General features: G+C 61.7%; 1 protein-coding gene across 1 annotated transcript in view; it reads right to left on the bottom strand.

Annotated features, from left to right (window-relative positions):
• RYR1 (ryanodine receptor 1) overlaps positions 1–21,343 on the bottom strand; it is a 59,067-nt gene extending 37,724 nt beyond the window's left edge. Inside the window, 25 exon segments of the mRNA XM_088155157.1 lie at positions 1,483–1,691; positions 2,205–2,379; positions 3,106–3,317; positions 5,030–5,177; positions 5,785–5,944; positions 6,597–6,680; positions 7,707–7,810; positions 8,632–8,736; positions 9,499–9,721; positions 10,692–10,884; positions 11,421–11,662; positions 12,780–12,913; positions 13,574–13,692; positions 14,149–14,200; positions 14,202–14,245; positions 14,771–14,906; positions 15,680–15,786; positions 15,789–15,865; positions 16,738–16,859; positions 17,823–17,987; positions 18,536–18,692; positions 20,085–20,163; positions 20,288–20,356; positions 21,221–21,232; positions 21,235–21,343. Coding sequence (XP_088011283.1) covers positions 1,483–1,691; positions 2,205–2,379; positions 3,106–3,317; positions 5,030–5,177; positions 5,785–5,944; positions 6,597–6,680; positions 7,707–7,810; positions 8,632–8,736; positions 9,499–9,721; positions 10,692–10,884; positions 11,421–11,662; positions 12,780–12,913; positions 13,574–13,692; positions 14,149–14,200; positions 14,202–14,245; positions 14,771–14,906; positions 15,680–15,786; positions 15,789–15,865; positions 16,738–16,859; positions 17,823–17,987; positions 18,536–18,692; positions 20,085–20,163; positions 20,288–20,356; positions 21,221–21,232; positions 21,235–21,343 — 3,237 coding nt within the window.
• Between the last annotated feature and the right edge of the window lie 130 nt (positions 21,344–21,473).

The following is a 21,473-nucleotide window of genomic DNA, read 5'->3' as shown; positions in this document are numbered from 1 at the left end:
GTTGGGGGGCGTTTGGGGGACATTCGGGGACATTTGGGGGCATTCAGGGGGTGGCACATGGGGGGGGAGTCCACGGTGCCGTCCAGGCGGGTCACCTGGGGGGACACGGCGACATTGGGGGGCGTTGGGGGACATTTCGGGGACGTTGGGGACATTTTGGGGGACATTTGGGGACATTCAGGGGGTGGCACATGGGGGGGGAGTCCACGGTGCCGTCCAGGCGGGTCACCTGGGGGGCACAAGGGGACATTGGGGGGCGTTTGGGGGACATTTGGGGACATTTGGGGGACATTTGGGGGACATTTGGGGACATTTGGGGACATTTCGGGGGGTGGCACATGGTGGGGAGTCCACGGTGCCATCCAGGGGGGTCACCTGGGGGGACACGGGGACGTTTGGGGACATTTCGGGGACATTTCGGGGATATTTGGGGACATTTCAGGACATTTGGGGACACTGGGAGGCATTTGGGGACATTTGGGGACACCCCCTGGGCACCCCAAATCCCCCAGTCCCAGCCCCCCAGCCCCCTCACCTCGAGCTGGGGGTGGTCAGGGGGCACTGGGATGAACTGGGGCAGGCTGTGGCTGACCCACAGGGCAATGGGGGACCCCAAATCCCCCAAATCCCCCCAAATCCCCCAATCCCAACCCCCCAAATCCCCCAAATCCCCCAATCCCAGCCCCCTGGGGACCCCAAATCCCCCAATCCCAACCCCCTGGGGACCCCAAATCCCCCCGGGGACCCCTCACCTCGAGCTGGGGGTGGTCAGGGGGCACTGGGATGAACTGGGGCAGGCTGTGGCTGAACCATAGGGCAATGGGGGACCCCAAATCCCCAAAATCCCCCCAAATCCCCCAATCCCAGCCCCCCAAATCCCCCAAATCCCCCAATCCCAGCCCCCTGGGGACCCCAAATCCCCCTGGAGACCCCTCACCTCGAGCTGGGGGTGGTCAGGGGGCACTGGGATGAACTGGGGCAGGCTGTGGCTGAACCACAGGGCAATGGGGGACCCCAAATCCCCCAAATCCCCCCAAATCCCCCAATCCCAACCCCCCAAATCCCCCAAATCCCCCAATCCCAGCCCCCTGGGGACCCCAAATCCCCCAATCCCAACCCCCTGGGGACCCCAAATCCCCCCGGGGACCCCTCACCTCGAGCTGGGGGTGGTCAGGGGGCACTGGGATGAACTGGGGCAGGCTGTGGCTGAACCATAGGGCAATGGGGGACCCCAAATCCCCAAAATCCCCCCAAATCCCCCAATCCCAGCCCCCCAAATCCCCCAAATCCCCCAATCCCAGCCCCCTGGGGACCCCAAATCCCCCTGGAGACCCCTCACCTCGAGCTGGGGGTGGTCAGGGGGCACTGGGATGAACTGGGGCAGGCTGTGGCTGAACCACAGGGCGATGGGGGACCCCAAATCCCCCAAATCCCCCAATCCCAGCCCCCTGGGCACTCCAAATCCCCCTGGGGACCCCTCACCTCGAGCTGGGGGTGGTCAGGGGGCACTGGGATGAACTGGGGCAGGCTGTGGCTGAACCACAGGGCAATTGGCCGTTTCATGTTGATGGCGAAGGGCTCGTAGCCCTCCTGGAGGCCGCAGATGCCGAAGTAGCGCAGGGTGCCAACGTCCTGGCCCAGGTTCAGGTGGCCCTCCTGGCCCAAACCCAGGCTGCACACGGGGACAAAGCCTGGTGGGACACGGGGGGGAGTGAGGATCGCGACCCCCACCCATCCCAGAGCCCCCAGACTCATTTCTGAGCCTCCAGACCCATCCCAGAGCCCCCAGCCCCAACGTCCTGGCCCAGGTTCAGGTGGCCCTCCTGGCCCAAACCCAGGCTGCACACGGGGACAAAGCCTGGGGGGACACGGGGGGGGTCAGGATCGCGACCCCCATCCATCCCCAGAGCCCCCAGACCCCTCCAAACCCACCTCAGACCCCCTAAACTCACCCCCAGACCCCTTCAAACTCCCCCAAATCCACCCCAGACCCCTCCAAACCCCCCCAAACCCATCCCAGACCCCCTAAACCCACCCCAGACCCCCCCAGACCCCCTAAACTCACCCCCAGACCCCTCCGAACCCCCCCAAACCCACCCCTGCTCACCCCAAACTCCCCCCCTCCCACCATTCCCCGCCCCCCCCAACCTGTCACCGAGGCGGGGATGTCGCCCCCCCACCCCAAATGTGGGTGTCCCCCTCACCGTCCCCCACGTCGAAGTCCCTGAAGGCCACCTCGGAGCCGCCGTCCCCGATCAGCACCTCCCCGTTGAGGGTGAAGCTCATGTGGCACTCGCCCAGGTCGATGAGGCAACCAACGACGTCCCCAGCTTGCCACGAGCGCCCAAAGGACTCGCCCCCCACGTGCCAGCGCTGGGCCTGGGGACACCACGGCGACAGGAGGGGTCACAGGGGACAGCAGGGACACCAGGGGGGTCACAGGGGACACTCGGGGACCCCCTGAGTCCATTGGGACTCCAGAGCTTTCCCTGGGACCCCCAGAGTTCCTGCACGTCCCCAAGTGTCCCCTGCATGTCCCCGAGTGTCCCCCCCAGGTCAATGGTGTCCCCAGGTGTGCCCAGGTGTCTCTGAGTGTCCCCAGCTGTGCCCATGTGTCCCCAGGTGTCCCGATGTCCAGGTGTCCCCAGGTGTCCCTGAGTGTCCTCAGCTATCCCCAGGTGTGTCCAGGTATCCTGATGTCCAGGTGTCCCCGTGTGTCCCCATGTGTCCCCAGGCGTCTCTGAGTGTCCCCAGGTGTGCCCAGGTGTCTCTGAGTGTCCCCAGGTGTCCCCAGGTGTGCCGATGTCCAGGTGTCTCCAGGTGTGCCCAGCTGTCCCCAGGTGTGCCCAGCTGTCCCCGTGTGTCTCTGAGTGTCCCCATGTGTCCCCAGGCGTGCCCATGTGTCCCCAGGTGTCCCCAGGTGTGCCGATGTCCAGGTGTCTCCATGTGTGCCCAGCTGTCCCCAGGTGTGCCCAGGTGTCCCCAGGTGTCTCTGAGTGTCCCCATGTGTCCCCAGGTGTGCCCAAGTGTCCCCAGGTGTCTCTGAGTGTCCCCATGTGTCCCCGTGTGTCCCCAGGTGTCCCCAGGTGTGCCCAGGTGTCTCACCCGGTGCCCGTTGAACACAAACGCCATCTCATCGGCTCCCAGCTCGACGTCGGGGCGGAGCCCAGGCCGGGCCCAGCCCACCCTCATCTCACCGGGGGTCACGGCCTCGAACTCGAAATACCAACGGCCCGAGCGCACGGCACAGCCCCGCTCGGCACGGAACAGGCGCGGCCGGGGGGCTCGGGGACCCCCGGGAACGGCGCCCTGCGAGGCTGGGGGGAGAGAGGGGTCAGAGCCCTGAAAATGGGACATTGAACCCCAAAAACGGCACCCAGAGAGCCCCAAAACTGCACCCAGAGAGCCCCGAAAATGGGACCCAGAGAGCCCCAAAAATGGGACCCAGAGAGCCACAAAAATGGGACCCAGAGAGCCCCGAAAATGGGACCCAGAGAGTCCCAAAAATGGGACCCAGAGAGCCACAAAAATGGGACCCAGAGAGCCCCAAAAATGGGACCCAGAGAGCCCCGCTCGGCACGGAACAGGCGCGGCCGGGGGGCTCGGGGACCCCCGGGAACGGCTCCTTGGGAGGCTGGGGGGAGAGAGGGGTCAGAGCCCTGAAAATGGGACATGGAACCCCAAAAATGGGACCCAGAGAGCCCCGAAAATGGGACATGGAACCCCAAAAACGGCACCCAGAGAGCCCCGAAAATGGGACCCAGAGAGCCACAAAACTGCACCCAGAGAGCCCCGAAAATGGGACATGGAACCCCAAAAATGGCACCCAGAAAGCCCCCAAAATGGGACCCAGAGAGCCCCAAAAATGGGACCCAGAGAGCCACAAAACTGCACCCAGAGAGCCACAAAAATGGGACCCAGAGAGTCCCGAAAATGGGACATGGAACCCCAAAAATGAGACCCAGAGAGTCCCAAAAATGGGACCCAGAGAGCCCCAAAAATGGGACCCAGAGAGCCCCAAAAATGGGACATGGAACCCCAAAAATGAGACCCAGAGAGCCCCGAAAATGGGACATGGAACCCCAAAAACTGCCCCAAAACTGCACCCAGAGAGCCCCGAAAATGGGACCCAGAGAGCCCCGCTCGGCACGGAACAGGCGCGGCCGGGGGGCTCGGGGACCCCCGGGAACGGCGCCCTGCGAGGCTGGGGGGAGAGAGGGGTCAGAGCCCCGAAAATGAGACATGGAACCCCAAAAATGGGACCCAGGGAGTCCCGAAAATGGGACCCAGAGAGCCCCAAAACTGCACCCAGAGAGCCCCGAAAATGGGACATGGAACCCCCAAAAATGGGACATTGAACCTCAAAAATGGGACCCAGAGAGCCCCGAAAATGGGACCCAGAGAGCCACAAAACTGCACCCAGAGAGCCACAAAAATGAGACACAGAGCCCCAAAAATGAGACACAGAGCCCCAAAAAACAGCACACAGAGAACCCCAAAAACAGCCCCAAAACCGCACCCAGAGAGCCCCAAAAATGGGACCCAGAGAGCCCCCAAAACGGCCCCAAAACCGCACCCAGAGAGCCCCAAAAATGGGACCCAGAGAGCCCCAGGAACGGCTCCTTGGGAGGCTGGGGGAGATAGAGGGGTCAGCACCCCAAAACAGGACACCAAACCCTCCCAGAATGTTCCCAAATGTCCCCGAAGTGTCCCCAAGGTGTCCCCAAGGTGTCCCCGTGCCCCACTCACGCGTGTCCTGGTCGGGGGGCTCGATGTTGTAGCCCAGCAGGGTCTGCACCCTCCAAACCCTCCCAGGACGTCCCCAAATGTCCCCAAACTGTCCCCAAAGTGTCCCCAAATGTCCCCAAGGTGTCCCCAAAGTGTCCCACTCACGCGTGTCCTGGTCGGGGGGCTCGATGTTGTAGCCGTAGCCCAGCAGGGTCTGCACCCTCCAAACCCTCCCAGAATGTCCCCAAATGTCCCCAAGGTGTCCCCAAGGTGTCCCCAAAGTCCCCCGTGCCCCACTCACGCGTGTCCTGGTCGGGGGGCTCGATGTTGTAGCCGTAGCCCAGCAGGGTCCTCACGGCCTGGCACAGGCTCTCCCTGTTGGTGGCCTTGGTGCCCTCGTCCAGGAGGTTGTAGGGCACGAGCCGAGGGTTCCTCTTGTTCTTGATGTCCTGGGGACACGGGGACAGCGGGGTCAGGGCGGTGGGGACACGGGGACACCCCCAAAAGGGGACACGGGGACACCCCCAAAAGGGGACACCCCCAAAAGGGGACACGGGGACACCCCCGAAAGGGGACACAAGGGGACAAGGGGGGGATTTTTGGGGTCCCTTGATGGGGTTTGGGGTGTTCTGGGGGTGCTCAGGTGGGTCTGGGGGTCTCTGGGATGGGTCTGGGGGTGCTCGGGTGGGTTCTGGGGGTCCCCAGGTGGGTCTGGGGATGCTCAGGTGAGTTCTGGGGGTGCTCAGGTGAGTTCTGGGGGTGCCCACCTGGGTGGTGCTGTAGCTCCAGCCTTGCTGGACCCTGTCCCTGGCCCAGACCTTGTGGCTGGTTTTGGGTGTCTGGCCAGGTTTGGGGTGTTCTGGGGTTCTGGGGGTGCCCAGGTGAGTTCTGGGGGTGCCCACCTGGGTGGTGCTGTAGGTCCAGCCTTGCTGGACCCTGTCCCTGGCCCAGACCTTGTGGCTGTTTTTGTGTCCCCGGCCAGGTTTGGGGTGTTCTGGGGTTCTGGGGGTGCTCAGGTGGGTCTGGGGGTTCCCAGGTGGGTCTGGGGGTGCCCACCTGGGTGGTGCTGTAGGTCCAGCCTTGCTGGACCCTGTCCCTGGCCCAGACGTTGTGCCCGTTCTCAGCGAGCCGATCCACCAGGGTCAGCTGGGCCGGCGTGAGCCGCACGTGGGACAGGTCCAGGGGGGCCGGCTTGTACCCGTTGGACATCGTGTACCTGGGGGATTCAGGGGGGGGGGACACACCTGTGGGACCCCCAGAACTCCCCCCGGCCACGGGGACCCCAAAAAGGATCCCCCAGAGCTTCCTGATAACTTCCAAACTGGGATATCCCAACCCAAACTGGGATATCCCAACCCAAACTTTACCTGTTGGACATCGTGTACCTGGGGGATTCAGGGGGGGGACACACCTGTGGGACCCCCATGGGACCCCCAAGCCATGGAGACCCCAAAAAGGGTCCCCAGAACCCCCCTGATAACTTTCAAACTGGGATATCCCAAATCCAAACTGGGACGTCCCAAATCCAAACTGGGACCTCAAACTGGGACTCCCTACAGAAACCACCCCAAACTGGGACCCCCAAACTGGGATTTTGGGGCCCCCCACACTGGGATTTTGGGGACCCCCACACTGGGATTTTGGGGCCCCCCCACACTGGGATTTTGGGGATCCCACACTGGGATTTTGGGGCCTCCCAAACTGGGATTTTGGGGACCCCCCACACTGGGATTTTGGGGCCTCCCACACTGGGATTTTGGGGCCTCCCACACTGGGATTTTGGGGACCCCACACTGGGATTTTGGGGACCCCCCACACTGGGATTTTGGGGACCCCCCACACTGGGATTTTGGGGACCCCCCACTCACGTTTTGGGGAGTTTGATTTTCTTCAGGTTCTCCTCAGCTTTTTCATCAGCCATGCCCACGTGGCAGCCCAGGGCCAGCAGCGTCCTGGGGACCCCCAAAAATCAGCACCCCCAAATTTGGGACCCCCCAAAAATCAGCACCCCCAAATTTGGGACCCCCCAAAAATCAGCATTCCCAAATTTGGGACCCCCAAAAATCAGCATTCCCAAATTTGGGACCCCCCAAAAATCAGCACCCCCAAAATTTGGGACCCCTCAAAACCCCCCAAAAATCAGCAACCCCAAATCTCAGGATGAGGGGGGGACCCCAAACCCACCCCGATTTTGGGCTGAAAACCCCAAATTCCCCACCCCAAACCCCTTCCCCTTTACCCAGGGGATTTTGGGGTCACCCCAAAAAATTGGGGAACCCAAAAATTCCCCAAATCTGAACCTGAGGAACCCCAAAAACTCAAAGGGGACCCCAAATTCTCCACCCCAAACCCCTTCCCCTTTACCCAGGGGATTTTGGGATCACCCCAAAAAATTGGGGAACCCAAAAATTCCCCAAATCTGAACCTGAGGAACCCCAAACCCACCCCCAAAACTCAAAGGGGACCCCAAATTCTCCACCCCAAACCTTCTCCCTTTTCCCAGGGGATTTTGGGGTCACCCCAAAAAATTGGGGAACCCAAAAATTCCCCAAATCTGAACCTGAGGAACCCCAAAACTCAAAGGGGACCCCAAATTCTCCACCCCAAACCCCTTCCCCTTTACCCAGGGGATTTTGGGGTCACCCCAAAAATGGGGAACCCAAAAATTCCCCAAATCTGAACCTGAGGAACCCCAAACCCACCCCCAAAACTCAAAGGGGACCCCAAATTCCCCACCCCAAACCCCTTCCCCTTTACCCAGGGGATTTTGGGGTCACCCCAAAAAATTGGGGAACCCAAAAATTCCCCAAATCTGAACCCGAGGAACCCCAAACCTCAAAGGGGACCCCAAACCCACCCCGATTTTGGGCTGAAAACCCCAAATTCCCCACCCCAAACCCCTTCCCCTTTACCCAGGGGATTTTGGGGTCACCCCAAAAATGGGGGGACCCCCAAATTTCCCCGTGCCCCCCCCTTACTTGAGGGTCTCCCCCGACATTTGGAGGTTGTAGCCTCGCTCGGGCTCGGGGAGGTTGTGGAAGCTCAGCAAACAGGGGTGAAGGCGTTGGACATCATCCCGGACCTGGGGACACCCCAAAAAATCATCCCGGGCACGGGGGACACCCCCCCAGAAAAAACAGGGACACCCCAAAAATCGGGGATGCCCCAAAAACCCCGGAAATTGGGGAGGTTGCAGAAGGATTTAGCAAAAAAAAATAGAAAAAAAATAAAGAGGGATCTCATCAAAGGATGTAAATGTTGGGGGACCCCAAAAAAAAACCCCAAAAAAATATAAAATGCAAGTGTTGGGGGATCCCCTAAAAAAACCCAAAATCCAAATCTTGGGGGATTCCCCAAAAAAAACCAAAAAAAGGGTCCCAAACAGGGGCAACCCCAGAGGATTTGGGGTTTCCTTGGGGGGATTTTGTGGGATTTGGGTTTTTTGGGATTTCCAGGGAGGTTCTTGTGGGGTTTTTATGGGTTTTGGGTGATTTTTTTGTGGGTTTTTTGTGGGATTTGGGGTTTCTGGGGTTCCCGGGGGGGGGTTTGGGGTTTTCTAGGGTGGGGTTTTGTGGTGTTTTTATGGGTTTTTTAATGGGGTTTGGGTGGTTTTTGTGGGATTTTTGTGGGGTTTTTGTGGGATTTGGGGTTTCTGGGGTTCCCGGGGGGGGTTTTGGGGTTCCCGGGGAGGTTTTTGGGGTTTCCAGAAGGGTTTTTGGGATTCCCAGGGAGGTTTTTGTGGTGTTTTTATGGTTTTTTTAATGGGGTTTGGGTGGTTTTTGTGGGATTTTTTTTGGGTTTTTGTGGGATTTGGAGTTTCTGGGGTTCCCGGGGGGTTTTCTGGGGTTCTCAGGGGGGTTTTTGGGGTTCCCAGGGGGGTTTTTGGGGTTTTTCCCCACTCACAGGCCCGTAGGTCCAGCCCTGCTCGATGCGGGTCAGGGCCCAGAGCTCGTGGATGTTCTCGGCCAATTTCTCCCGGATCCGCTCCAGGTGTGGGGGCAGCACGATCTGAGGGGGGAGAAAAGGGGGGTTGGACCCCCCAAAAACCCAAAACCCCCTTCAAAACCCCCCAAAATCCCCCCAAAACCCCCTCAAAATATCCCCAAACCCCCTTCAATCCCCCCAAACCCCATCCCAATGTTCCTAAATCCCCTCCCCACGCACCTGGCAGGTGTCCACGGGGCAGGGGGTGAAGGCGGTGTGGGGCAGGGCCCCGGTGGGTCCCAGCAGGTTGGGGGGGTCCCCACCCCAAAACAACCCCAAAACAACCCCAAACCTCCTTCAACCCCCCCAAAACACCCCCAAAGCCCCTTCAATCGCCCCAAATCCCATCCCAATCCCCCCAAATCATCCCCAAACCCCCTTCAATCCCCCCAAATCCCATCCCAATCCCCCAGAACACCTCCAAACCCTGTCCCAATCCCCCCAAATCACCCCCAAACCCCCTTCAATCCCCCCAAACCATCCCCAAAACCCCCTTCAATCCCCCCAAATCCCATCCCAATCCCCCCAAACACCTCCAAGCCCTGTCCCAATCCCCCCAAACCATCCCCAAAACCCCCTTCAATCCCCCCAAATCCCATCCCAATCCCCCCAAATCATCCCCAAACCCCCTTCAATCCCCCCAAACCCTGTCCCAATCCCCCCAAAACACCCCCAAACCCCCTTCAATCCCCCCAAATCCTATCCCAATCCCCCCAAACCACCCCCAAACCCCCTTCAATCCCCCCAAACCCCCCCGGGATCCTCTCTCCACGCCTCCCCACGCACCTGGCAGGTGTCCACGGGGCAGGGGGTGAAGGCGGTGTGGGGCAGGGCCCGGGTGGGTCCCAGGAGGCTGCGGGCCCCGGGCGGGGCCGTGGCCCCCCTGTAGGCGGTCAGGGGCTCCAGGCGGAGCCGCTCGCGGGGCAGCAGCGCCTCGGCACAGGGGGCGTAGCCGGGGGGCGGCACGAAACGGAACTCGCCGTGACGACCCCCCAGGAGGAAGCGGATCCTGGGGATGGGGGGGGACAGCCGGAGTGACCCCCGGACCCATAGAACCCACACAGAGCCATAGAACCCCCACAGGGACCCCCAGACCCATAGAACCCACAGAGAACTGCCCCAGACCCATAGAACCCACACAGGGACCCCCAGACCCATAGAACCCACAGAGAACTGCCCCAGACCCATAGAACCCACACAGGGACCCCCAGACCCATAGAACCCACAGAGAACTGCCCCAGACCCATAGAACCCACACAGGGAGCCCCGGATCCATAGAACCCACACAGGGACCCCCAGAACCCACACAGAGCCATAAACCCCCACAGGGACCCCCAGACCCATAGAACCCACACAGGGACCCCCAGACCCATAGAACCCACAGAGAACTGGCTCAGACCCATAGAACCCCCACAGGGACCCCCAGACCCATAGAACCCACACAGAGCCATAGAACCCCCACAGGGACCCCCAGAGTAACCCCCAGACCCATAGAACCCACACAGAGCCATAGAACCCACACAGGGACCCCCGGACCCATAAAACCCACAGAGAACTGGCCCAGACCCATAGAACCCACATAGAGCCATAGAACCCCCACAGGGACCCCCAGACCCATAGAACCCACACAGGGACCCCCAGACCTATAGAACCCCCGCAGAGCCATAGAAACCCCCCAGGAGGAACTGGATCCTGGGCAGGGGGACACCTGGAGTGACCCCCGGACCCATAGAATCCCCCCAGACCCACTCAGTCCCCTCCTTTAGGGGTCCCAGCATCCCCTTAAGTGTCCCACCCCCCAATTTTGGGGTGTCCCCCCTCACCGGACCCCTGCAGAGAAGCTGCCCACGGGGGTGACCCCCCAAGACTTCCCAAATCCCCCAAATCCCCTCCTTTGGGGGGGCCCAGCTCCCATTTTAGGGGTCCCAGAATCCACTTTTGGGGTCCCACCCCCCCATTTTCGGGGTGTCCCCCCTCACCGGACCCCTGCAGAGAAGCTGGCCACGGGGGTGAAGAGGGTGTCGAGGTTGAAGCCCTCCAGGACCCCCTGCACGGGGGCCCCGTTGAGGCGGAAGGAGGCGCTGGGGACCCCCAGGTCCAGGCAGCAGCTGACAACGTCCCCCCCGGCCAGGGCCCGGCGATGGGGGGAGGCCACGGCCTTGGGGACACCCCCTGGGGGGGGACAGGGGGGTCAGGGGGGTGACAGGGACAGGGGGGTGATGGGGGGGACAGGGGGGTCAGGGGGGTGACAGGGACAGGGGACACCCCCTGGGGGGGACAGGGACGGGGGGGACACCAGGGGTGGGTGTCCCATTTTGGGGGTCCTGGCATTGAGAGTGTCCCAGTTTGGGGGTCCCAGTTTGGGGTCCCCAGTCTCTGAGGGTGTCCCGGTTTGGGGATGTCCCATTTTGGGGGTCCCAGCACCGAGGCTGTCCCAGTTTGGGGGTCCCAGTCTCTGAGGCTGTCCCAGTTTGGGGATGATCCCATTTTGGGTCTCCCAGCATTGGGGCTCTCCCATTTTGGGGGTCCCAATCTCTAAGGTTGCCCCATTTTGGGGGTCCCAGCACTGAAGCTCTCCCATTTTGGGTGTCCCAGTTTGGGGCTGTCCCATTTGGGGGGTCCCAGCACTGAGCCCGCCCCATTTCTGGGGGTCCCAGCACTGAGGCTGCCCCATTTTTGGGGGTCCCAGCTGCTCCCCCTGCCCTCACCTGTCCACAGGTGCAGCCCATCAAAAGCGAACGAGTTGAGGTCGTCGCCGGCTCCGTTGCCCCCCCAGCCCGAGCCGCCCCCCGGGGAGGGTCGGAAGGCCCCGGCCGCCCCCCAGCCCACCCTCAGGTGGGTGGGCACGGGGGTCACGAAGGGCTGGACCCTCTCCACGGCCACCTCGAAATACCAGCAACGGAACTGGGTGGAGCCCGGGGCCGTCCCCACGAACAGGTTGGGACGAACGCTGGGGAAAAAAAAAGGGGGAAAAAAAAAGAGGGGGGGCTCAAATCCCAGCCTGAGAGCCCCAAATCCCACCCTGAGAACCCCAAATCCCTCCCAGAGAACCCCAAATCCCACCCTGAGACCCCCAAATCCCACCCTGAGAACCCCAAATCCCACCCTGAGACCCCCAAATCCCACCCTGAGAGAGCTAAATGTGATTTTGAGAGAAATAAATCCTGCCCTGAGACCCCCAAATCCTGCCCTGAGATCCCAAATCCCACCCCGAGACCCCCAAATCCCGCCCTGAGACCCCCAAATCCCGCCCCGAGACCCCCAAATCCCGCCCCGAGACCCCCAAATCCCGCCCCGAGACCCCCAAATCCCACCCAGAGAGCCCCAAATCCCGCCCCGAGACCCCCAAATCCCACCCAGAGAGCCCCAAATCCCACCTCCAGAGAGGCCAGAAAATCACTCCAAACCTCCTAAAATCCCTCCCCAGGACCCCCGGCAGCCCCCCCAGGACCCCCCAAAACCCCCTCGGGACCCCCTAAAATCCCTCCCCATGACCCCATGGAGGCCTCCCAGACCCCCCAGGACCCCTGGCAGCCCCCCAGGACCCCCCCAGACCCCCCCAAGACCCCTCTCCATGACCTCGGCAGCCCCTCAGACCCACCCAAGCACCCCCCAAAACCCCTCCCCGTGACCCCTGGAGCCCCCAAGCACCCCCCAAAACCCCTCCTCGTGACCCCTGGAGCCCCCTAGGACCCCCCAAAACCCCTCTCCCTGACCCCCAGACCCCCCCAGGACCCCCCAAAACTCCTCCCCATGACCCCTGGAGCCCTCCAGGACCCCCCAAAACCCCTCCCCATGACCCCTGGGGCCCCCTAGGACCCCCCAAAACCCCTCCCCATGACCCCTGGCAGACCCCCGGACCCCCCTAGGACCCCCCAAAACCCCTCCCCATGACCCCTGGGGCCCCCTAGGACCCCCCAAAACCCCTCCCCGTGACCCCTGGAGCCCCCTAGGACCCCCCAAAACCCCTCCGTGTGACCCCTGGAGCCCCCTAGGACCCCCCAAAACCCCTCCCCATGACCCCTGGCAGCCCCCCGGAGCCCCCCCGGGCCCCCCAGCGCCCTCACCTGGTGACGTAGTTGACCATGGCGGTCTGCAGCAGCAGGTCGCGGCGGGGCAGGAGGTTCTCGGTGATCAGGTTCTGGTTGGAGCGCACGGCCACGGCGTTACACACGCACAGCGAGCACAGCACGTCCAGCACCTGCGCGGGACACAGCCCTGAGCGCACCTGGGCGCACCTGGGCGCACCTGGGCACACCTGGGAGGCGTTTGGAGGGCGTTTTGGGGCACCTGGGCACACCTGGGAGGAGTTTTGGGGCACCCGGGCACACCTGGGGGGGAGATGGAAGCACCTTGGGGGCACTTTGGGGCACCTTGAGACACCTGGGAGGCGTTTTGGGGCACCTGGGCACACCTGGGGAAAGCTGGGAACGCCTTGGGGGGAACCTGGGAGGAGACAGAGGCACCTTGGTGGCACTTTGGGGCACCTGGGAGGCGTTTGGAGGGCGTTTTGGGGCACCTGGGCACACCTGGGGGGAACCTGGGGGGTTCCTGCGGGGAGATGGAAGCACCTTGGGGGCACTTTGGGGCACCTTGAGACACCTGGGAGGCGTTTTGGGGCACCTGGGCACAGCTGGGGGAAGCTGGAACATCTGGGGGGAAACCTGGGGGGAGACAGAGGCACCTTGGCGACACCTGGGCACACCTGGGGGAATCCTGGGCACACCTGGGGGGAACCTGGGGGGTTTCTGCGGGGAGATGGAAGCACCTTGGGGGCATTTTGGGGCACCTTGAGGCACCTGGGCACACACCTGGGCACACCTGGGCACACACCTGGGCACACCTGAGCACACCTGCTGACCTTGTGGTTGCGGCCGTGCTTGTCCAGCAGGGAGATGATGGATTTGATGTGATTCTCCTGGATGATGTTGAGCACCTCGGGGCTCTCGATCAGCACGCAGTACAGAACCTCCAGGATGCCTGAGACCCCAGACCCATAGCAGAGACCCCTGACCCATGGCAGGACCCCAGACCCATGGCAGGGACCCCTGACCCACGGGAGAGACCCCTGACCCACGGGAGGGGAATCAGAACCACAGAATCTCCAGGATGCCTGAGAGACCCCAGACCCATAGCAGGGACCCCAGACCCATAGCAGGGACCCCTGACCCACGGGAGAGACCCCAGACCCATAGCAGGGACCCCAGACCCATGGCAGGGACCCCTGACCCCACGGGAGAGACCCCAGACCCACGGGAGACACCCCTGACCCACGGCAGGGGAATCAGAACCACAGAACCTCCAGGATGCCTGAGAGACCCCAGACCCATGGGAGAGATCTCAGACTCCCAGGAGAGACCCAGACCCTGAGGACCCTCAGGGCTGCCCATAGAGACCCTCCCAGCCCCACAGGACCCCCAGGGCTGCCCCACTGACCCGAGGAGGCCTCCAGCCGGTCCAGTTTGCTGACGAGCCAGTCCAGGTTGGTGGGAGAACAGGGCACAGTTGGCTCGGTTCCCCCGGATCAGCGAGGCTGGGGGGGGCACGGGGGGGGTCAGAGACCCACAGCTCTGCCCCATAGCACACCTCTGACCCCATAGAGACCCCACACCTGCCCCCACAGAGACCCCTGATCCCACAGACACCCCAGGTGTCCCTCGGTTCCCCCGGATCAGCGAGGCTGGGGGGGCACGGGGGGGGTCAGAGACCCACAGCCCTGCCCCATAGCACACCTCTGACCCCATAGAGACCCCATATCTGCCCCACAGACAACCTTGATCCCATAGAGACCCCATATCTGCCCCATAACACCCCCATATCTGCCTCATAGCACCCCATATTTACCCCATAACACCCCATATCTGCCCCATAGCACCCCATATCTACCCCACAGCACCTCAGATCTGCCCCATACCTGCCCCATAGCACCCCATAGAACCCCATATCTGCCTCATAGCACGCCATATTTACCCCATAACCACCCCCTATCTGCCCCATAGCACCCCGTATCTGCCCCATAGCACCCCGTATCTGCCCCACAGCTGCCCCACAGGCGCACCCAGCAGCTCGTAGAGCAGGTTGACGATCTCCTTCCAGGCGGCCGCCGCCTCCTCCCCCGCGGCCTCCCCGAACTGGGCGGCGGTGCTGTAAGCGCTCAGGCGGTCAATGCAGCTCAGCACCAGCGTCAGCATCCCCTGGGGGCGGCAGGGGCCGTGAGACCCCCGAACTGGGACCCCCGAGACCTCCCCGGGATCCCCTCGAGACCCCCAAACTGTGACACCAACCCTGGGACTCCAGAGACCCCCTGGGACCCCCAAACTGGGACCAGCGTCAGCATCACCTGAATGTCAGGAGGGGCTGTGGGACCCCCGAACTGGGACCCCCCGAGACCCCCCCGGGACCCCCAAACTGTGACACCCCCCCCTGGGACCCCAGAGACCCCTGGGACCCCCAAACTGGGACCCCCCGGGACCCCCAAACTGTGACACCCCCCCCTGGGACCCCAGAGACCCCCTGGGACCCCCAAAGTGGGACCCAGTATCTCCACAGAGGGATCCCCAAGTGACCACTCAACCTTTAACCCTGAGAGCCCCGAAATTTGGGGAGGGGTCTCCAAATTGTGGGGAGGGGGTGCTGGGGGGGTCTCTCACCTCCTACTGGAAGAACAAAAAAAAAAAAACCCCAGAACACCCAGACCTGACAATGCCCCCCCAAAACTCTGTGGGCACAAGTGACCCCTTTAACCCCGAAATTTGGGGAGGGGTCCCGGTGGGGAGGGGTCTCCAAACTGGGGGTCCTGGGGGGGGTCTCTCACCTCCTACTGGAAGAACAAAAAAAAAAAAACCCCAGAACACCCAGACCTGGCAATGCCCCCCCGGGGCACCTTTAACCCTGAGAGCCCCGAAATGGTGGGGAGGGGTCTCCAAAGGGTGGGGAGGGGTCTCCAAAGGGTGGGGAGGGGTCTCACCTCCTGCTGGAAGAGGCTCTGGCGAGCTCGCAGGGCTCGCAGGCGGCCCTGGCGCTGCTCGTGCCGCAGCTCGGGGGGAGGGGGCTCGAAGTAACCGATCAGGTCCGCAGGCTCAGGATGACCCCGGCGATCGGCAGGGGAGGGGGCGGCGACCCCCGGGGGCGACCCTGGAGGCTGTCCAGGCTCCTGGGGGGGGGAAATTTGGGGGGTGGGGGGTCATGGAATGAGGTGGATCCAAGAGCGCCCCCAAAAACTGCAAAGGACCCCCCCCCCAAAACTGCCCAGGACTCTCAAAACAACCCCTGGACCACCAGGACCCCCCCCAAAACACCCCCAGGGACCCCCCCAGGATTTTGTGATACCCCCAGGACCCCCCCCAAAACTGCCCAGGACTCTCAAAACAACCCCTGGACCACCAGGACCCCCCCAAAACCCCCCCAGGACCCCCAAGAACACCCCCCTCCAGGACCCCCCCAGGATTTTGTGACACCCCCAGGACCCCCCCAAAACTGCCCAGGACCCCCTCAGGACTTTGTGATCCCCCCCCAGGATTTGTGACACCCCCAGACCCCTCAAATCTCCCCAGGACCCCCCCTGGACATCCCCCAGACCCCCAGATCAAATGAAGGCTCTGTAGAGATAAAAATCATCCCCACGACCCACAAAACCCCCCCAAAACCCACCCAGGACCCCCCAAAACCCACCCAGGACGCCCCAAAACCCCACCCAGGGACCCCCCAGATCTCCCCAGGACATCCCCCAGACCAAATAAAGGCTCTGTAGAGCTAAAAATCATCCCCAAAACCCCCCCCAAAACCCACCCAGGACCCCCCAAAAACCCCCCAGGACCCCCAAATCTCCCCAGGACATCCCCCAGACCCCCTAAAATTCCCCAAGACTCTCTGGACATCCCCCAGACCAAATGAAGGCTCTGTAGAGCTAAAAATCATCCCCAAAACCGCCCCCAAAATCCCTCAAAAAACCCCCCAGAAACCCCCCAGACCCCCCAAAAAAAACACCCCCGGGACCCTGGCGCGGATTTTTGGGCCCCCCCAAACCTGATGAAGGTCCCGTAGAGCCCCGTGGTGCTGAAAACCATCCGAGCTGCCTGAGATTCCTGGTGCTGGGAGCGGGTCAGGGTCAGGGCATCGTCCATGTGCCCCTCCTGGTGCAGGATGGCCTTGAGGGAGGGGGCAAAAACAAAAATTGGGGGGTCACAGGGGGTCCCTAAATCCTCAGAGACCCCCCCCCTGAATTCACAAGCGATGTCCAAAATCGGAAAGGCAACCCCCAAAAAATGGTGCGGGTGCTCTAAACTCTGCTGAGAGTCACCAAATGTCCTCGGGACGCTCAGAATTTCAGCCCCAAAAAGGTTTTGGGACCCCAAAGAAGCTCCTGAACCCCAAATATCTCCCCCAAAAAACACCCCAAAACCTGCTGAGACCCGTCTCAGTGCCCCTCAGAGCTCTCAAATGCCCCCCAAACTCCCCAAATTCCACCCCAAAACCCCCCTAGACCCATCTCGGTGCCCCCCAAAACTCCCCAAATTCCACCCCAAAACCCCCCTAGACCCATTTCAGTGCCGTTTAGAGCTCTCAAAACTCCCCCAAACTCCCCAAAACCGCCCCAAAACGCCCCCAAACTGCCCCCAAATCCCCCCCCAGGTAATTTTGGGGTGCCCACCTTCCTCTTGAGCAGCCCCAGGCGCAGAGCTTTGGGGTCGGGGGCGGCGTAGGTGACCCAGATGAGGACCCCAAAGTCCCTTCTAAACCCCAAACACCCCCCCAAAGACACCCCAAAACCCCCTAGACCCATCTCAGTGCCCCTCAGAGCTCTCAAAAGCCCCCAAACTCCCCAAATATCCCCAAATTCCACCCCAAAGCCCCCCTAGACCCGTCTCAGTGCCCCTCAGAGCTCTCAAAAGCCCCCCAAACTCCCCAAAATATCCCCAAATTCCACCCCAAAGCCCCCCTAGACCCATTTCAGTGCAGTTTAGAGCTCTCAAAACTCCCCAAAACCGTCCCAAAACCTCCCCAAAACTCCCCCAAAACTCCCCCAAACTCCCCAAAAACCTCCCCAAAACTTCCCCCAAACTCCCCAAACTGCCCCCAAATCCCCCCCCAGGTAATTTTGGGGTGCCCACCTTCCTCTTGAGCAGCCCCAGGCGCAGAGCTTTGGGGTCGGGGGCGGCGTAGGTGACCCACAGGCCGCTGTTGCTGTGCTGCAGGAAGCAAAGGGACTCCCCGTATTTGATCTCGGGGGGCCCCATGCCCTCGATGTCCCTCTTTGGGGTCGTCTCCAGCTTCTCCTGTGGGTTTGGGGGGGGCGAGGGAAGGGGGGTCAGGAGGAGCACGAGGAGGGTGGGGACAGTTGGGGACATCCCAGGGGTGTTGGGGACACGGAAAGTGGGGACAGGGACAGGATTGGGGACAGTTGGGGACATCCCAGGGGTGTTGGGAACACAGAAAATGGGGACAGGGATGGGGACAGCTGGGGACATCCCAGGGGTGTTGGGGACACGGAAAGTGGGGACAGGACAGGATTGGGACATCCTGGTGATGTTGGGGACACAGAAAATGGGGACAGGGGACAGGATTGGGGACAACTGGGGACATCCCAGGGATGTCGGGAACACAGAAAATGGGGACAGGGACAGGATTGGGGACCAGGAGGAGATTGGGGACAGCTGGGGACATGGAAAATGGGGACAGGGATGGGGACAGGGACCAAAACAAGATCAGGATGGGGACCAGGAGCAGCGTGGGGACATCCCAGGGATGTTGGGGACACGGAAGTTGGGGACAGGGTCAGGATGGTGACCAGGACACGCTGGGGACACGCTGGGGACACTCCCACCTTGGAGGCCCGGAAGCAGAAGGTGGCCACTCGAGTGTTGGCCACCGAAGGCTCCACCATGGCCAGCCCGGTGGCCTCGGTCAGGGCCAGGTACCTGCCCGTGGTGACGTGGCGCAGCCGGAAGGGCTGTCCCCAACGCAGGTGGCTCCCGCTCCAGCTGTGACAGCCAGGGGACAGCCCGGTCACGGGGGGGACACCGGGGGGGACAGCCCGGTCACAGGGGACACCGGGGGGGACAGGGGGACACTGAGGGGACACCGGGACACCGGGGGGGACAGCCCGGTCACAGGGGGACACCGGGGGGGACAGGGGGACACCGGGGGGGACAGCCCGGTCACAGGGGGGGACACCGGGGGGGACAGGGGGACACCGGGGGGGACAGCCCGGTCACAGGGGGGACACCGGGGGGGACAGGGGGACTCCGGGACAGGGGACACGGGGGGGACAGCCCGGTCACAGGGGGGACACGGGGGGGACAGGGGGACACTGAGGGGACACCGGGACACCGGGTGGGACAGCCCGGTCACAGGGGGGACACCGGGACACCGGGACAGGGGGACAGCCCGGTCACAGGGGGGACACCGGGGGGGGACAGGGGGACACCGGGGGGGGACAGCCCGGTCACAGGGGGGACACCGGGGGGGACAGGGGGACAATGAGGGGACACCGGGACACCGGGGGGGACAGCCCGGTCACGGGGGGGGACACCGGGACACCGGGGGGGACAGGGAGACACTGAGGGGGACAGCCGGGTCACAGGGGGACACCGGGGGGGACAGCCCGGTCACAGGGGGACACCGGGGGGGACAGGGGGACACTGGAGGGGACAGCCGGGTCACAGGGGGACACGGGGGAGACACCGGGGGGGACACTGGGGGGGACAGGGGGACACCGGGATGTGATCTGGGGACACAGAAGGACACAGGGTGAGGACATGGGGACACTGGGATGGACCATGGGGACACGGGGACACCGGGATGAGATTTGGGGACACTGGGAGGACACAGAGAGACACAGGCTGAGGATTTGGGGACACTGGGGGAGGACACGGGGACACGGAAGGACACAGGGGACCCTGGGGTGGGATTTGGGGACACAGAAGGACACAGGGTGAGGACATGGGGACACTGGGGTGGGATTTAGGGACCCTGGGGTGGGATTTAGGGACCCTGGGGTGGGATTTGGGGACACTGGGGTGGGATTTGGGAACCCTGGGGTGGGACTTGGGACACCGGGCTGGGATTTGGGGACACTGGGAGGACACAGAGAGACACAGGGTTGAGGACATGAGGACTCTGGGCTGGGATTTGGGGACTCTGGGCTGGGATCTGGGGACACCGGGGTGGGATTTGGGGACACCGGGGTGGGATTTGGGGACCCTGGGGTGGGACCCTGGGGGGACCTGGGACCCTGCGGATCTGGGGACACCGTGACAACACAGAGCACACGACACGACGCGACAAAGCCACGCCAGCACAACCACCCCACACCCCCCCACCCCAAAAAAAACCCCCCCAGGCGCCACCCCCCCATTGTCCCCAAACGTCACCTGATCCTCAGGGGCTCCAGGCGCCACAGGGACCGCGCGTGGGCGCACACGGCGCCACCCTCGTAGGGTGACAACGCCACTGGGGCAGGCGACAAAAAACGGGGCAGGGGGCGTCAGAAACGTGGGGGGCGGGGGGCGAGCCTGACCCCCCCCCAAGCGGAATTTTGGGGGTCTCACCTGCGCTCCTCGCCCTGCTCGGGGGCCGTGGGGGTCAGAACACTCGTCCATGTGGCCGTGGAAAAGGCGAAGGACGTGGCCGCCCGTGACGAAACCTGGGAGGGGAATTTTGGGTGGAAAAAAAGAGGTTTTGGTGAATCGAGGGTGGGGGGTGATGGGGTTGACAAAGGAGGGGTGGGGGCGTTAAAATGAAATTGTTTTGGAGGGGGAAATTAGTTTTGGCGGGGAAAAAGCGGTTTTAGGCGTAAAAAAAATCGATTTTTGGCATTAAAAAAATCTAAATTTTAGCGGTAAAAAAAGTCAGTTTTAGCGGCAAAAAAAAGTTAATTTTAGCCACAAAAAAAGTCAATCTTAGCCACAAAAAAAGTCAATTTTAGCCACAAAAAAAAGTCAATTTTAGCCGCAAAAAAAAGTCAATTTTAGCCACAAAAAAAGTCAATTTTAGCCACAAAAAAAAGTCAATTTTAGCCACAAAAAAAGTCAGTTTTAGCCACAAAAAAAAGTCAATTTTAGCCACAAAAAGTCAGTTTTAGCCGCAAAAATCTCTCAGTTTCAGCCACAAAAAGAACTATTTTACCTACCCACAAAAAGAAGTTTCACCCACAAAACCTCTCAATTTTACTCAGAGAAAAACTCAATTTCAGCCACAAAAAAACCTCAGTTTCGCCCACAAAAAAACGGAATTTCTACTAACGAGAAACAAGAACTTCAAACCTCAAAACCAATCAACCGAAAATAAAAAAAAAAAAAATTACAAAGACTCTAGCTCAATATTAAAACCCTACGGAACAATTTATACAAATGACCAAAAAAAAAAATTTAAAAAAAAAATCAACTTAAAAACTTAAAACCATCGGAGCAACGACATTTAAAAAAATTAATTAATTTTTTTTTTCTGTTAATCCATTAATCCGGGGGATGTTTTAATGAATAAATTTGGATTTTTTTTTGGGGGTCACCTTCCTCGCAGCCGAGCAGATGGGGTTCATGTTCCACAGCGTCTGCATGAACGAGGCATCGACCTGCAGCTCCCCCGAGGCCGTGGACAGGTGCTGGGCAGGTGGGGACACAGGTGGGGACATTGGGGACACAGGTGGGGACACAGGTGGGGACACAGGTGGGGACACAGGTGGGGGACACAGGTGGGGACCCCTCCCCAAAATCCCTCAGGGTCCCCCCGTGAGGAGGAGAGGGTCGGGGTTGGGGGGATCA

Source organism: Sturnus vulgaris, chromosome 35, assembly GCF_052056855.1.
Source record: "Sturnus vulgaris isolate bStuVul1 chromosome 35, bStuVul1.hap1, whole genome shotgun sequence".
Taxonomy (NCBI): Eukaryota; Metazoa; Chordata; class Aves; order Passeriformes; family Sturnidae; genus Sturnus; species Sturnus vulgaris.
This window is presented reverse-complemented; position numbering and strand designations above follow the sequence as displayed.